This window comes from Myxocyprinus asiaticus, chromosome 30 (assembly GCF_019703515.2).
Source record: "Myxocyprinus asiaticus isolate MX2 ecotype Aquarium Trade chromosome 30, UBuf_Myxa_2, whole genome shotgun sequence".
In the NCBI taxonomy this organism is placed as follows: domain Eukaryota; kingdom Metazoa; phylum Chordata; class Actinopteri; order Cypriniformes; family Catostomidae; genus Myxocyprinus; species Myxocyprinus asiaticus.
In genome coordinates, this window is record NC_059373.1 from 33,245,715 (window position 1) to 33,263,715 (window position 18,001).

Below are 18,001 nucleotides of genomic sequence, written 5' to 3' on the forward strand. Positions count from 1 at the left end.
GGAAATATATGGGTTCGGGAATACTTTTATTGGATGGATTACGTTACTTTATAGACACCCTGTAGTGGCGGTACAAACAAATGGATTAGGGGTTATAGTCGGAGTTTAATGTTAAAAGTGATTGATTCATTATATATATGTTGTGTTTTTTTCTTTAAGTTATGAATCAATAAAAATGTTAATTGGAAAAAAATCTCTCATCATTTACTCCATGCCAGATGTGTGACTTTCTTCTGCAGATCACAAATGAAGATTTTTAGAAGAATATTTCATCTCTGTAGTCATACGATGCAAGTGAATCGTGACCAAAACTTTGAAGCTCCATAAAGCACATAAAGGCAGCATGAAAGTAATCAGCTATCATATCACTTCTGAAGATTTGAATTTAACCACTGGCATCATATGTATTACTTTTATGCTGCCTTTTTGTACTTTTGGAGCTTCAAAGTTCTGGCCACCATTCACTTGCATTGTATGAACCTACAGAGCTGAGATATTCTTCTAAAAATCTTCATTTGTGTTCTGCAGAAGAAAGTCATACACATCTGTGATGACATGAGGGTGAGAAAATGATGAGAGAATTTTATTTTTGGGTGAATGATTACTTTTTCTCAAAACTATAAACTCTATGTCTCTGTGGCACTATAAAAATTCCTGTTTTAAGCAATCCGTCAGACACAATAACATCGGCATGAGTTGAGGGCGGGACTGTCTGTTTGTTTGATCAGCTGCAGATGTGGGTGTTTTCAGAATGCTGTTTTGAAAATAATGTTTATTTTTTTGTACTTCCGTTTTGTGGTGTTAGTGGCGCAGAAATTGCACAATTCAGCTTTAAGAATTGATATCAGGACTGTTCAAATTAAGATCACAATTGGAAAATCTATATTTTTACAACTCCTCTTGAAACGTCATTGGTGTGCCAGAACGGTAGTTGGAAAATGACAATGCAAGCATGACAAACAGGCAAAGCGAACAATAGTTTTGAGTTATTTTATTAATAATAATAATAATAAAAGATTAATTAGTACTGGACATTGTCACAAAACATATATTTGCCCACCCATTTTTATTGTGGCCCATCCAAAAGTAGTTTTGTGGCTGCGGCACTTTCGCAAATCCAGTAATGGCAGTAACTGATCTGGGTTTTTGTTCATCTGGATTTTTTTCTTTTAATATTTTTTTCCAAACTGTAATTGTCTCTGTGTGTTCTGGACAGGGTAAGAAATTAAGGAAGGTTCAATGCAAAAATGCCACCAAAAATGCCCCAGAAATTCAAAATGCGGGGGCAATAAATCCCCTCATTATGCATTCTTCTGTTTTTCTCTATTTGTAACAGCTGATATAGTTCTTAATATTCTATTATACACAACATTTAGTTCCGGTCCTCGAATCTGATTGGACGAGAGACGTTCCATGAGCACTGATGGTCTCACACCATCAGCACTCGGACGCTTCACTGTGTGTATCACTCCGCTTGTGTTTGTGTCGTTTTAAACTAAAGTGTAAGAGCAGTGCAGATGTGTTAAGAGCTACTGTATGTGTGTCTTTTTACATGTATTTTTTTTTGTGACATTACATATTTTAGCCAGCAGGTGATGGCAAAAGACCATTTTTGTGTGTAATATGAGCCAGTTAGGTGACGTGAAGTCCGCGTCAGTCAGTGTTTACATACAACAGCACTCAGTGATCACTTGTATTACTACTACACTACTAAAGCTAAGAAATAGCTTTAAATGAACTTCAGCATTACGGTTCATCACAGCTGAAAGACACAACAGACTGATTAATTACAGAACTCAAGGTGCTTAACTGCTTACCTCTTACCGGACTTTCCACATTGGAGAGGACATGCTGTTAAAATGGCAGAGAAGATTACGGTTTCTATAGTGTAAGACTTTTGTGCACCGGCTACCGCACAATAGGGAGAAATACCCCCGTTTGGACGGCTATTTTTCCACTGAGAAAGCTGATCTTCAGAAAGCTGACAGCATCTCTGCTTGGGAGTGGCAACAGGTGATCGCACACGTCCATCTCTCTCTCTCTCTCTCTCTCTCTCTCTCTCTCTCTCTCTCTCTCACACACACACACACACACACACACACACACACATCCTTGTTTATCCAATAACTTGTTAGAAACAGCACAAGCCGTGATACTATTCCTGAAGTGACATTTTTGAATTACTAACGAAGGCTTGGACGCATCATTTGGTTTGAACCAGCAACGGCAGATTCAGATCTGTCGCATAAGAATGTAGTTCCATGCACAAATGCATTTTTATTACCGTACTGAATTTTTCCTAATTTTTTTTAATTTACTTGTTCATTGAACTGTTGTATATAAGCAATATGACACTCACAATCGTGCTATATGGCCCTAAATCAGCACTGCTGTGATTACGTACGGCACTCGGCCTGCGGCCGAGTCACAGCAGTGCTGATGTAGAGCCATATCGCACTCTTGCTCGTGTGATATTGCTTAAATAGTACGAGTTATACATATTAACAGAAAATGAGTTGATTTAATGTTTAGGGTAAGAGGTAATAAATTCTCAATCTTGAAAATTTGTATTAATGAATTGATTAGATAAAGTCAACTTATGAGATGCAGTTTGTTTTAAATGGTTAGAAAATTAATATGCTCTTATAAAGGTAAAAAAAAAAAAAAAAAATGCCCCTGAAAATCAAAGTCAGGGACAAATATTGCCCCTTAATAAAAAAGTTAATTTCTGACATTGGTCCTGGAGCATGTCCAGTGTCCCTTAAACAAAATATTTACATGCTAATCATAATTGCTGCAAAAAATACCATAGTTACTACAGTAATACAATTATAGTTTTATTGTTACCCTTAAAAAATGTAGTTCATGGTAAATTTGCCGCAAACTTGCTGGCAATTTTGTGGCTAGTTTACCAGAACTCTAGATTTCTGTAAAAACATAATCTCCTTTGAACAATGTAAGAGGCGTTCAGAATCTTTATTTCTTTTTCTATCACAGTGATGTTTGTTTTACTGTAGCAACTCATATGTTGGCGGAAATAATAGTTGCCATGGAAACTATAATTGTAAGGGGTTCTTAAAATGTAATTGTTTTGAGGAACTGATTGTGAATACACTATATAAGTATTAGTAGCAGCATAGTAATTAATGATATTTACATCATGTCAAATGTGTGACATGGGCACTGTAGAGAGGTCCTGCTGTCTCTTTAAGACAGCGGTTAATTCAGTAACTCAATGCGTTAGTTCAAACCTGTTTTTCTGCTGCTCTTGCTGCTGCTGCTGTGGATGTTGCGGTCTGACCGTGTGGGGGAAAACACCAACAGACATCCAGTGGATTTACACATAAATAACACAGCTTTTCTTCAGCAAAACATACGGATTCCTGTGTGAAGATGCGTTATAATTAGCCTGGAGAAATCATCACCATCGTCTGTTGTGATTTGACACAAAGACAGACGCACTGGTTTGATTTTTGTCTTCTTTATTACTGGAGGGACACGCTGAACATCGTCGAAACGGATAAATAAACACGATGTCGTCGGAAAAACACGGTAAAAATGTATATTATTCTGTTTGGTCATGCCACAGCTAATTGAACGTATTTATACCGCTGGGCGACCGTAAAAATAGAAATTTAATTATCATAAAATAAGTAAGACGCAATGCCATGTTTAAAGCGCTGTTGCACGATGATTCGTGAATGTAATGTTTAATTTTTCATACTCCATCATCTTTTTTTCATCATGTATTAAAACTGCAGCTGCGTACATTCAGGCTGTGTCTGAAATCTTAGTGAGCTGGAACTAGATCGCATTGTGTGGCGTTTTGGGGCTCATAATAAGCGCGTGCAGTCCAGGTAGGCGCGTTCCAATTCAAAATGCCTTGATGATCCTCGTAATTACTGTCTAGGTAGGCAGCTCATTAGGATTTGAGACGCAGCTGTTGTGTCTGTTATTCGCCGTTGCGTAATGACATGTAGAACATGCAGGCTACAACTGAAATAACCGGAATTTGTGGAGTTTTATGAGAACAGAGAATGTACAGATAGAGGTGTGTGAGATTTAATGTGTCGCATGAGTGCTGTAGGGCCCTATTTCAGTCGGCAGGTCCCTTGGGACCGTGATTCAGCGTGCTGTGAGGTGGATGGCCCTAAAATCACTTGAAACTGTGTTGTGATGGTGTGTAATTATTTGCAGATATACTTTAGATATAAAAAAAACCTTTTGGATTATCAGTAGTCTTTCCTATTCTCGTTGCTTAGAAATGAACCAGTTTGTGTGCAATAAAGGCTTGTCATTCCCTCTAACCTCTTTGTCAACCCATTTAGACAAAGTCATTATTCATATCCATAGTGTGTTTAACATAGAAGTGAACACATATACAGACATGATCTTTTAATTTAAAGGGATAGTTCACCATTGAGTTGCATCATTCATCATTTTCTCACCCTCATGCCATCCCAGTTGTGTATGACTTAATTTCATCTGCAGAACACAAATAAAGATTTTTAGAAGAATATTTAAGCCCTGTTGGTCCATACAGTGCAAGTGAATGTTGACCAGAAGTTTGAAGCTGCAAAAATCACATAAAGGAAACATAAAAGTAATCCATAAGACTCCAGTGATTAAATCCATTTCTTTAGAAGCGATATAATAGGTGTGGGTGAGAAATAGATCAATATTTAAGTGCTTTTTTACTATAAATTCTCCTCCCTGCCCAGTAGGTGGGTATATGCACGAAGAATGTGAATCACCAAAAACAAAAGAAGAACGTTAACATGAAAGTGAAAGTGGAGATTTATAGTAAAAAAATTCGATCTGTTTCTCACCCACACCTATCATATTACTTCTGAAGATATGGATTTAACTACTGGAGACATATGGATTAATTTTATGCAGCCTTTATGTACTTTTTGGAGGTTCAAAGTTCTGGTCACCATTCACTTGCATTGTATGGACCAACAGAGCTGAAATATTCTTCTAAAAATCTTCGTTTGTGTTCTGCAGAAGAAAGAAAGTCATACACATCTGGGATGGCTTAAGGGTGAGTAAATGATGGAATAATTTATATTTTTGGGTGAACTATTCCTTTAAGTATGCTCAAAATTGGTTTATTTATGATACAGGCAGATCTGCACCCTTATTTGCTGTGCCTGTCTCTTCTCATTCTTTCTCCTCCAACTACATAAATAAGAACTGAAGTGCCTGAAATCTCCCCATCTCATCCTGAACTATATAAGCATGATGACATGTGAAAGATTACATAATGATTTTTTAGTCCCTTAGTATCTCTACCATACATAGAAACACACACATAAGAACTAAACTCTTTTGGTTGATTTGAGCTGGTGTTCATTCATCTCATAAAATCTTTATTTAATAAAGGAATTATTCCTATTCCTATTATTATTAATTATTTAGGAGTATTCCACATTAAGGTTTCCATTGTTTTCCATAATCTTTGTCTTTTTTTTTTTTTCATTGAAATTAAGGCCTTACTTTAATAAGTATTGGTCTAATACTCTTTTCGTTGTAATGACACTCAATCTCTCGTGGCTCAGGATTGGAGGAGGCGGCAGGCAGGCAGGCCATGTCTCAGCAGATGTCACAGATGGCTCCACCTCCCTATCTCCCCAGCCAGGACCCCAACATGCCCCCACATCCTCCTCCACCTGGCTGTGGCCCGCAGCCGAATTATCCCCCTCCCCCTCCTCCACCTGGATCAGAGGGGTACCTGCAGGAGACCCAGTTCCACTGCAGGACCCTTGGGCCCCAGGGAGCTCCGAACAGCTACACGGTGCAGACACATGGACCAGGAGGCACCGTTCCTCATCCTCCAGTGGGCTATTTACATCCAGGATACCCGCTGCAACTGCAGCCCTGCACGGCATATGTGCCCGTCTATCCTATAGGAGCAGGGGTGAGTGGGCTTTCTTTTAAAGACATGGAAGTGAGCAAATTAAATGATAGTTATTCAAACAGTCGATAGAACAGATCAGTATGGCCAAAAATATAAATCACGCAAGTAAGCTGAGACCTTAGCCAATGCAATGCTGACACATGGTCCTTGCGGTACCTCAGGAATCCTCAGGAATCAAGGGAGTGATTTTCTTCAAAAGTTTGTGCAAAAAAAATAGATGTGTTATTCTGGTAGGTACGTTGCTATAAATACTTTGGCTGATTTCATATTCTCTTTAAACTGTTGCTCCGCTATGACAGTAGTTGAAAAAACTGATTGTAGAAGCAGACAATTCACACTTACAGTATTTGCGCTTTAGCGCCCCTTGCTGCTTGCGTGATTGTGCTCTGACACGTTTCAAAATGCAACAAAATCAAACTTATGTTTCTAGAAGAAAATTGACCAACAGAATCTTGGTCAGAGCTTCATGTGGTGACACATTCCACATTTGAATCCCTTATATACATATGTGACTTTAACATTAAATAGTTTATCACAACTTGCTATGTTTTAATATGGATATTTTTCATTTTTTTTTTTTTCTCCCAATTTGGAATGCCCAATTCCCAATGTGCTTTTAAGTCCTCTTGGTCGCGTAGTGATTCACCTCAGTCCGGGTGGAGGAGGACGAATCCCAGTTGCCTCCCACATCTTATCACATGGCTTGTTGAGCGTGTTGCCATGGAGACATAGCACGTGTGGAGGCTTCACGCCATCCACTGCAGCAACCTAGCTCAACTCACCACGCAACCCACCGAGAACGAACCACATTATAGCGACCATGAGGAGGTTACCCCATGTGACTCTACCCTCCCTAGCAACCGGGCCAATTTGGTTGCTTAGGAGACCTGGCTGAAGTCACTCAGCACACCCTGGGATATGAACTAGCGAACTAGCGAATTCCAGGGGTGGTAGCCAGCGTCTTTACTACTGAGCTACCCCCCAAAATTTTTGGATATTTTTATTAACATATCAACAAAAATCCATTTCTTTTTCTTTCATCACAAGGATGCATTTTTTGGCTTGTCCCAACACTGTTTGCAACTTGATGTATGAGCAAATATGCACATTTTGATTAAAACAAAATATACTTAAAAATACTTAAAAGCTAGCATTTTGTGTTTTCTGACTATATATTTTTAGATTTTAGTTGAAAATGTGTTATTACAAAGACTTAAATTAGTGTCCCCAGTTTATGCATCAAACCTGTTACTATAATTCTCTTTTTATAGTAAAAAAAAATCTTAGATTTTGTCATGTTTGTAGGAAGTTGATGATCTTAAACTGTCAGCCTGTTACCATTTTGAAAGTAGACGAATTATATAGTAGATATTTGTAGTATCTGTATTAATTTGTGTATAATTAAGCTTGAGATGACACCTTGCAGTTTATTGGCACGAAAACACATTTGTCTTATAAAATGTTAAAACATCTTTCAAAGATTTACTTTAAAAATCACCTTATCAAACTGGAAAAGGTACCCAATTAAATAATTATATTGTCAAAATGACAAAATGTATATATTAGAGAAATGTAAAATACAGTTTAATGGCTGGTAAAAAAAAATATATATATATATATATATACACTGGTGGCCAAAGTTTGGAATAATGTACAGATTTTGCTCTTATGGAAAGAAATTGCAGATCCTTGGCATTCTAGCTGTCAGTTTGTCCAGATACTCAGGTGACATTTCACCCCACACTTCCTGTAGCATTTGCCATAAATGTGGCTGTCTTGTCGGGCACTTCTCACGCACCTTACAGTCTAGCTGATTCCACAAAAGCTCAATGGGGTTAAGATCCATAACACTCTTTTCCAATTATCTGTTGTCCAATATCTCTGTTTCTTTGTCCACTCTAACCTTTTCTTTTTGTTTTTCTGTTTCAAAAGTGGCTTTTTCTTTGTAATTCTTCCCATAAGGCCTGCACCCCTGAGTCTTCTCTTTACTGTTGTACATGAAACTGGTGTTGCGCGGTTAGAATTCAATGAAGCTGTCAGCTGAGGACATGTGAGGCATCTATTTCTCAAACTAGAGACTCTGATGTACTTATCCTCTTGTTTAGTTGTACATCTGGCCTTCCACATCTCTTTCTGTCCTTGTTAGAGCCAGTTGTCCTTTGTCTTTGAAGACTGTAGTGTACACCTTTGTATGAAATCTTCAGTTTTTTGGCAATTTCAAGCATTGAATAGCCTTCATTCCTCAAAACAATGATTGACTAAAGAGTGCCTAGAGAAAGCTGTTTCTTTTTTGCCATTTTTGACCTAATATTGACCTTAAGACATGCCAGTCTATTGTATACTGTGGCAACTCAAAAACAAACACAAAGACAATGTTAAGCTTCATTTTACAAACCAAATAGCTTTCAACTGTGTTTGATATAATGGCAAGTGATTTTCTAGGACCAAATGAGCAATTTAGCATGATTACTCAAGGATAAGGTGTTGGAGTGATGGCTGCTGGAAATGGGGCCTGTTTAGATTTGATCAAAAATGACTTTTTTCAAATAGTGATGGTGCTGTTTTTACATCAGTAATGTCCTGACTATACTGTGATCAGTTGAATGCCACTTTGGTGAATTAAAGTACCAATTTCCTTCCGATACAGCAAAATCTGTACATTATTCCAAACTTTTGGCCACCAGTGTATATATTTATGGCCTTTAAATTTTCTCCGTCCACCCACCATTTGCAGGTGTGACAAAAAGCTAATTTTCGACCCTGCATAACCTGTTGGGTCTATATCAGATGAGATTATTTTCTAAATCAGAAACATGTAAATCATGCATCTCATTAGTGTGCAAGTGTCTGTGAGCTTTAATGGTCTCCTCTCTCTTGTGATTGTTTCCTTTACCCAGGCACAGCCTTACATGCCGAACAGTGCCCCTCATCCAGGTGTCGTCCCTGGCCAGATGGCCATGCAGATGCCCACTGGCATTGCTCTGATGGAGCCTCGTCGTCCACCTCACGACTACCTGCCCATCGCTGTCCTTACCACTGTCTGCTGCTTCTGGCCCACAGGAATAATTGCCATCATCAAAGCCGTGCAAGTGAGTGAGCCAGAATGCTCAGACATGGCACTAATGCCATGGAAATTAGGCTGACGAATGAATCATCTAATGGTTATTATTTCTGTTTTGTGTTAAGGGCTGTTTACACCAAGTCTGATGCATCTGAATGATACAGAAGTATTAAATGTTCACAAAAACTTTTTCACACCTAAACTTTGTGAGTCTGATGCCAAATTTTTGTCATTCCTTGAAAAATGTTAGAAAGCAAATAAAAGCAACTTACACTCAGTGAGGGCTTTTTTGGCATTGAACAAATAATGATAAATATAATTACAGAGTACAATATTGCAAAGTTCTTGCAGATGTATTGTTTAATTTAAAAGTCTTGTGGAGCATGTTTTTTGTCCCTTGAATTTAGACTAGAGAAATCGTCCAATATTTGGTCATTTAGAAAATATGGGCTTGCATGGAAGGCCTGCTGATAAATAGAAGTGTTAGTTTCTTTTTGTGTAAAAATCTATAGTCAGCAAATTTGTGGATGTCTCATTTGTTATCATTACGTATATCGTCTTATGTATGCCACTTTGATTTCTATATATCGATATAGCATCAGCTATTGACCGATATGTCGGCAACACCGATTAATCTGCAAATATTTGGTCATTTTGAGGTAGATTATCAGCATTGCATTAAAGGCCTGCAGATAAATAGAAGTGTTAGTTCCTCCTTGTCTCAAAATCTTTCAACATCAAATTTGTGGACATCTTATTTGTTACCATTAAATTATATCGGCATTATATATGCCATTTTGATCTCTAGATATCGATGTTGGCCAGATCGATTAATTGGATGATATTTGGTAATTTTGAGATTATTGGCTTTGCATTGAAGGCCTACCGATAAATAGAAGTGTTAGTTTCTTCTTGTGTCAAAATCTATTAACTGTAAATTTGTGGATGTCTTATTTGTTAACATTAAATATATCAGCATTATATTGGCCACTCTGATCTCTAGATATCGATATCGGCCATTGACTGATATATTGGCCAAGGCTACTTTTCCCAAAAGCATGCTTTTAAGCAAATTAAGCAAACTTCCCATTAAGCAAACTTAAGTTGATCGTAGAGACCATTGGCGCCAATGGTTTCTACGATGTACTTAGGCTTACGATGTTTTTGGGAAACGTGGCCCAGATCAATTAACCGGTTAATATTTGGTTATTTTAAGATTATCGGCATTGCATTGAAGTGTTGCTGATAAATTTAATTGTTAGTTCCTCTTTGTATCAGAAAAATATTTATTTAATAATGAGATATTTCCCCTCTTTCAATTGTTTTTCTTCAATTAAAGGTTAGGTTTTTATGAATTTTTTGAATGAAAGATCAAAAGGATAAACAATGCAGATTTTTTTTCACAGACTTCTTTGCTCTTATTTACCAAGGGTGCCAATATTTTTGGCCACCACTGTAAATCAGCATTATATTGGCCACTCTGATCTCTAGATAGCGAAATCGGCCACTGACTGATATATCGGCCAGATCGATTAATCGGTTAATATTTGGTTATTTTTTTTAGATTATCGGCATTGCATTGATGTTTTGCATATAAATAGAAGTGTTATTTCCTCCTTGTATCAAAATCTATCTACATCAGATTTGTGGACATCTTATTTGTTATAGTTAAATATATCGGCATTATAAAGGCCACTTTGATCTCTAGATATCATATCGGCCAGGCGATTAATCTGCTGATATTTGGTCATTTTGAGATTATTGGCTTTGCATTGAAGGCCTACCGATAAATAGAAGTGTCAGTTCCTCCTTGTGTCAAAATCTATCAACATCAAATTTGTGGACATCTTATTTGTTTCCATTAAATATATCAGCATTATGTAGGCCATTTTGATATCTAGATATCAATCTTGGCCAGACCGATTGGTTGATAATTGGTAATTTTGAGATTCTTGGCTTTGCATTGAAGGCCTGTCGATAAAGAGAAGTATGGTTCCCTTTTGTGTCAAAATCTATCAACAGCAAATTTGTGGATGTCTTATGCGTTATCATTAAATAAATCAGCATTATAATGGCCAATCTGATCTCTAGATATCGATAACAGTATCGGCCTCTGAATAGACAGGAGGTGGGAATCGCCTCCATTTTGCTCTGCACCATCCTCATCCTCACTGTCGTCGTCAGATACAGTATATCTATATCCTTAAATCTGTCCAAGATATAGACATAATGCTAATATATGTTTTTCCATATCTGTTCAGGTGCGTACTGCTGTTGCTCGGGGCGACATGGTTACAGCGGAGATCGCCTCGCGTGAGGCACGGAACTTCTCCTTCATCAGCTTGGCCGTCGGCATTGCCTCCATCGTGCTCTGCACCATCCTCACCGTGGTGGTCATCATTGCCTCTCAGCACCATGATGATGACTGGGAGCCCTAGAGCCCCAGCGCAAGGACGAACCCCTCACCTTCCAGCCCTAAAAACCCCTGGCCACCATTCCAGACGGTATTCTACTTATTCTGTCACACAACACAGATCTTATGGTTCGGAAATTTAATATTACAACCATTTGCCCATGAATTAGTCATAAGATAGTTCAACAGTATAGTAAATCTGACTCTGGGGAAACACAACACATCTACCGTACTGTAAATATGCACGTACACTTACAATAACCTACCTGAAAACTCCCTCTTTGTCCTAAACAAACTCCTGTATTAGATCAATAGCTTAAAAATATTGTGTTCTGAAGACTTAAGTCAGGTTAGTTGTGTTATCAATCTGCTCTTAAAACTTGCCAAAAACATTGCTTTTTAAAAGAAACACAAGTGTTACAGGAAAAATGCAATGCTTGATCACAATAACGGTAGATACTGATTATTTTGGTATTATTAATTGTGGTTTTTAAAACATTCCATTTATTGTGCAATTCATCTATTTCTAATCAAACTGTATACAACAGAAAATATAAATTATTTATTTGCAGGTTAAACTGCCAAATTTAGTCACTGAAGATGTGGTTAAGTTATTAGATTTTTTATAGGAAAGTATTGAACATTGTAATACAGTATATAGAATAATTAAAAACAGATGATTAATGTTACTTTATTAAATGTTATGGCACTTTTTACATTTAATTTACCCATAGGAACTTCTATAGTATAGTTCAGAAATGTAAATGTCAGTATTGCTAATTCACTGGTTTGTTCTCTGAAACCCAAGGCTAGAAACATTCTTTATGCATGTACGTTGTAGCGAATGCTTGGTAAAGGCATTGCTAGCACGCAGTTCCATTCTACGTACCGAAAGCTACATTGTATCATTTCTGCACTACTAGCGGCACAAAATGGAATTGCAATCTTTTTGTTTGAGCAGCCCAACATGGCAACATTGGTTCAACCAAAAGATTAGAGTGGGACTATCTGTGATTTTTAGACTTGTTTGAAAAAAGTTACTATTTTGCATTATTATTATTACACACTGAAGCTTTAATGTGCACTCTAGCTATAATTGTTTCGACAGTTTAACAGTCTTAACAAACTTTTACTTGCTCAGCAAGATTCTCTTCAAACTGTTGCTCCGCCTTCACAGCACACTAAAAAGGTTATGTTAAAATATAGCGCCTCATGTGGCCATGCTGAGAATTCAGCACATATTTGAGTTGCATTTCGGCACGTAAAAATGTGTGTTTGTTGCAACTGATCTTGCATAGCTAGGAGCATTTGCGTTCACATACTTGCGTAGCATATGTTTCGGCAATGGTGTTCCCGAGTGTTCTGTTTTAAGCATGTGCTAAATTGATCCAGTTCAGAGATGCTGAAAGAATGTATTGGAGGGTGAAATTACGGCTTCATTAATGACTTTTGTAAAGTGGTTCCTCATTGAGGGAAGACGTGGCATTTCTGTGTTGTGAAATAGTGTGTTATTTATTGTTTAAACACTAAATTATTCATTTGTGTAAGAAACTGATAATTCTATATTTATTGAAATACGTAATCATAGGTCTAATTGTTGTGCTGAAATATTTTGTTATCTTTCCTAGGTAACAGTCAATCAGATTATTGCTGGCATATTTTTATGAAGCATGTAGTAATATGCACTTTTATGCTCAGTAAGCAAGTAGCTAGTTTGTCTCACTTTGTAGATGAGAGAGTAACTTGCTTCAAATTCTGACCTCATGGAAACTCTTCACATGCTGCTGCTAGTTACTGTAGCTGTAGTTTGTCAGGTAAATGCATTTAGCACAATATTTTGGTAAAATTTTAGAAAATCAAAAGATCCCAGAGAGGTAGGACATATATGTATACTATATCGAAAACATAGACAAAATGCTTTTGATTTTGATTTTAAGACTCCAGCAAGTGAATTAATCTCTTTTAGTGCTTTCAGAATGCATACATCTGTCAAGCACTTATTTATCAGTCAAACTGTTATTTAATCTCTGATCCTTCAAGAAATAGTTAATCCAAAAAATAAAAGTTCTGTTACTCACCCTAATGTTGTTCTAATGTGATTTATTTCTTCAGTCGAACACAAAACGGTATGTTAGGGCAAATGTTCATGCTGCTCTTTTCCATACAATAAAAGTGAAAATGGAGTTGAAAATTAAATGAAAGACTTTTATGCTGCTTTTTTCTTTTTTTTTTAGATTGACTGCCCCAGTCCCTATTCACTTTCATTGTATAAAAAAGAGGTGCCAAGACATTCTGATTAATATCTCTTTTTGTGTTCCATGAAGAAAAGGTGGTCAGATGGCTTGAGTAAAAGACCAAATTTCCATTCAAGGGTGAACTATTCCTTTCAAAACAAGATCGATACAGTGGAATTTTTATTTGTGGATAGAGTTTCACAATTTCTAAATTTCAGGCTTGACAGTTGTGCTGGGAGTAAAGTGTGTGTCATTGCTTCAGTGAAATACCAGCCAATTTTGATAAATAAATGTGTCCAATAATGAATTACAGAAGAAGGGAGAAATTTTTTTTACATCTATTTTCAGCACTTTCTTCCCCTTTTTACCCCATGTCAATAAATTTTAAACAGATTTTTACTTGTGTAATTTGAACGGCATCATATCTTTATTTTCCTGCTCTCTTTAATCACTTTCTAATATATATCTGATAAATTTTTGAACAAATTACTTGCAGAATATAGCAAATGTTTTGCTGAACTGTTTGTTGAAGGACTTCTGATGTATTGTTTTTAACTGTTAGAGGTGTGATTGTACATGGTCATGTTTATATGGGCTACATCTAAAAAAAGCCCTTATTTTCTAAGAACTGTTCAAGAGAGCATACTTTCAATAGGAATGCTTTGTCTGTTACTAAGACAAACTGGTCCAATAACAATATTTTGGTGTTTTAAGGTTGTGCCAACACTGTATAGTTGATGTAACCCTAGCTCCTGTTTATTAATAGCCTGGCAATATGCTTTTTCACACAGTGTGATATAAAGCCAATGCTTTATTGATGTCAACATGACCACTGAAATCTTATTATCTGTAGTTTCTGCACATGGTTTCTCTAAGCTTGTAAATGCGACGGTTTATTCAATGCAAGCTCCCTTGTGCTTGTGTGCTTCTAGAGATTTATTCTTCTGAATCTCATGAACATGTTAGTCATATTTAACCCCAAAATCAAAAGAAAGAAATAATAAATTATATTTGGCATAAAGAAAATGCAGCCTGTATTTAGGACCGTTACGATTTTTTGCTTTGTGGCATTTTCTATGATGGCAGTTAAGCACATTTTTCAAGCACAAAAAGTCTCATTACCATAATGCAAATCTAATTGTCATTACTATAAAGTAAAAAATAATATATTATTTAAATTGTAAAGTATTTATACATGATGGAAGTATTTGTTGTACTGCCTTTAATTTATGCTGATTTCATTGAATTCATTGCCCCTGTAGATTTCCTTTGTACCCCCCCCCCGATCAGACAAAAAGAGAACCTATTGCCCAACCTAATGGTCACCTATGTTATATATACATTATTTTGGGTTGAAATGTGATTTCAAGATGTTGTCGTGAGATTCAGGCTTTTGGAGACCAAACATTGATTTGCTGTGTATGAATCCAGTGATTTGAATTAAAGAGGAATACCTGGTTGTGCAAGAATCGGTTGTGTTACTTTGTCTACTTTTCTCACTCTGTTGTGTTTGGCCTTTCTCCTTGTCTCAGAGGTTCTATTTATAGTTGCCCTGTTTTTTCCTCTCCATCTCTGAATCTTTTTCCCTGGTGTCACTGGAGCTACGGTATATCTCAACATCAGATAACTATTAAACTGCAGAAGGGCACCAGCTCCTCCTAAAATCCACTTATCTGCATTTTTCTCCTATTATTCGGGCTATGATAAATTCCCAGGGCTGCAGCACTTCTTTATCTGTGGGGGAATCGGTCACTCCATGGATCATGTTCAATATGATATTCAGCCATCGCAGCACGAAAACGAAGATAGCTATAAAGCAAGAATCAGTATGGCTTCGGCTGGCTGCACAGTAAAAAGAAAACAGAGGAAGTGAAAGAACAAGAGAGTGATTAGAAAATGGCAGCGAACAAGAGATAAAAGGCTCATGAAAACTTATCCAAGTCACATTTCACCTCAAAAACAAACGAAAATAAATAGGAAATTATATTTTGCATAAAGAAAATGAAGCCTGTTTTTCAACTCTTTTCAACGTTTTTTTGCATTGTGGCAGTATTTACGTGATGATTACGCACATTTTTCCACCACTTTTTCTTTAAGCATGTTCTAAAATAAATCTTGCATTCCGCTGCCCCCAAAGTTCAAGTTTGGTGAACTCTCACCTGCAAATTCAGATGACGAAAAGACATGACCAATAGGAACTCGAAACATGACACGATGACCTCTCAGCCCAGCATGACATCATATCCAAAGTGTCCAAAGTAATTTTGTATGCTGAAAGCCTAGTGTGAACTCAGCTTTATTGTTTGAAAATACATTGATTTTGCTATGTTTACGCCGCTCATCCATACTGGAACAGCATTTTCCTTTGCCCAAAACACACTCCACATGCACATACTTTGGAAAACCAAGACATTAGGAAACTGAAAACTTAGTTTTCTCATGTAAACAGATAAGTGTGGACATGGGCTTAGATTTTAGGTCTGAGTTCTGTGTAAATGAAATTTCTCTCCAGAGTTGCTTTGCTGTTGTCATGACACTTGGTGCATGTCTTGTTATTTGACCAATCACAATTCAATATGCAAGTAGACATATGAAAGAAGACAGTATGCAAATAGTACGACGGTATTATCGCTTTTATTACATTTTGAATGGCGAACATTGTAATGTAAATCAATGGGAGATTTTCAAACTTTAATCTTTTATTAGTTTACAAAAAACTAAAATAGAAAAGTGGAGTCACGTGATGCTATGCGAGTGGAAGCAGCCTAGTGGCATTCTCCGCTACTTTTTGCTACAATTATCCTTTCAACCAACAGTACTCGGTGAAAACTGATTTAGTTTTGATTGTCAAACTGTGCGGGGAGTGTAGTATGTCGAAGAATTCAAAATCGTCGGCCTGTGGGGATATTAAAAATCATTAACGGTCACACAAGTCTGACGCCTATCAAGGGCAAGATGGAATGACAGCACTTCTCAGGATGTAGGTCAAGATATTGTGAACATTTATGCAGCGCTAAAGAAAATCTCTACCGACATGGAGGGCCTTGCAGAAATAAATTGAGTGATCACATCTATGGAGGAGAAACTTTCTGCCCTGATCACATAATGGATGAGGCTGAAAAGTGAATCGAGGCTCTGGAATCAGCCGGAAAAGAGCTGCAGACTTACCCGCCGGCCACCAAAACTGATATGGATCAGATGTGGGAAAAATTAATGTAATAATGGTCGTTGGAATCCCCGAGGGAAAGGAAGGTCAAGATATGTTCAAGTTACTGGATGGGTTTTTTCCAAATTTGTTTGACACAGCAGACCATCATCTGTAAATAGAGCATGTGTACAGAGATCTCAGTCGGCTTCCCAGAGCGGGTGACAGATCCCGATCCATTCTGACAAGATTCTTGTGGACGGCAGACAGAGATTTTGTTTTTCTTGCAGCAAGGAATAAAGGCAAGTTGTGCTGGGAGGATTACAACATTATGGTTTTTCCAGACTTTGCAAGAGTTACACAAGTGAAACGGGAGAGATTCAAAGAGTGTAAGAAATTACTTCACGCACAGGATGTGTGCTTCGCTTTGCTTTTCCCAGTTAAACTGAGAATTGATGCCAAGGACGGACGTAAGACTTTCACATGCCCATGGTAATCTATGGCCTTCATTAAATCAATGATGTGAGTGGGTGGCTTTGCCCAGCGCAGAATCAGTGGGACTACACATCGTGCATTTTGCTGATGCATTCTGAGAGAGTTTGTTATGCGGTTGGTTGCCCACTATCTATCTCTCTCGATCTACTTTTTTTTCTCCCTTTTTCTCCCCAATTTGGAATGCCCAATTCCCTATTCGCGCTAGGTCCTCATGGTGGCGTAGTGACTCGCCTCAATCCGGGTGGTGGAGGACGAATCTCAGTTGCCTCTGCGTCTGAGACCGTCAACCCGCGCATCTTATCACGTGGCTTGTTGAGCACGTTACCGCGGAAACATAGCGCATGTGGAGGCTTCATGCTATCCTCTGCGGCATCCACGCACAACTCACCACGCGCCCCACCGAGAGCGAACCACATTATAGCGACCATGAGGAGGTTATCCCATGTGACTCTGCCCTCCCTAGCAACTGGGCCAATTTGATCTACTTTTTTAATTATTATTTTATTTTCCTTTATTGGCTAATTGTTGAGTTTATTTGCTCATTTTGTGGGTTTGATGTTGTTATTTACTGGGGCCTATTTCATTGAAAACTTTCATATGCAGTTCAATTGTTTTTTTTAAAAAACACCGAACTGAAGTAATCTTGTAGCAGTGATGTCATGGAGGGTCTCGTGTGTATGCATGGACCGTTGGATTTCCGGAGGATGGAAACCAGTTGGGACTGTTTTGCGCG

General features: G+C 37.6%; 1 protein-coding gene across 1 annotated transcript; it reads left to right on the top strand.

Moving 5' to 3' along the window:
- The first annotated feature begins 3,249 nt into the window (after positions 1 to 3,249).
- On the top strand, positions 3,250 to 15,091 carry prrt1 (proline-rich transmembrane protein 1). The gene is made up of 4 exons (XM_051664049.1): positions 3,250 to 3,552; positions 5,562 to 5,920; positions 8,818 to 9,009; positions 11,243 to 15,091. Exons 1-4 carry the CDS (start codon positions 3,534 to 3,536, stop codon positions 11,417 to 11,419), a joined length of 747 nt encoding a protein of 248 aa, XP_051520009.1. The 5' UTR covers positions 3,250 to 3,533; the 3' UTR covers positions 11,420 to 15,091.
- The last annotated feature ends 2,910 nt before the right edge of the window (positions 15,092 to 18,001 follow it).

What these genes read in the sequence shown, in the direction of transcription:
- prrt1 (XM_051664049.1), top strand. An exon ending in TCTATCCTATAGGAGCAGGG is followed by an intron (nt 5,921 to 8,817) that starts GTGAGTGGGCTT and finishes TCCTTTACCCAG; the next exon opens with GCACAGCCTTACATGCCGAA. An exon ending in CCATCATCAAAGCCGTGCAA is followed by an intron (nt 9,010 to 11,242) that starts GTGAGTGAGCCA and finishes ATATCTGTTCAG; the next exon opens with GTGCGTACTGCTGTTGCTCG.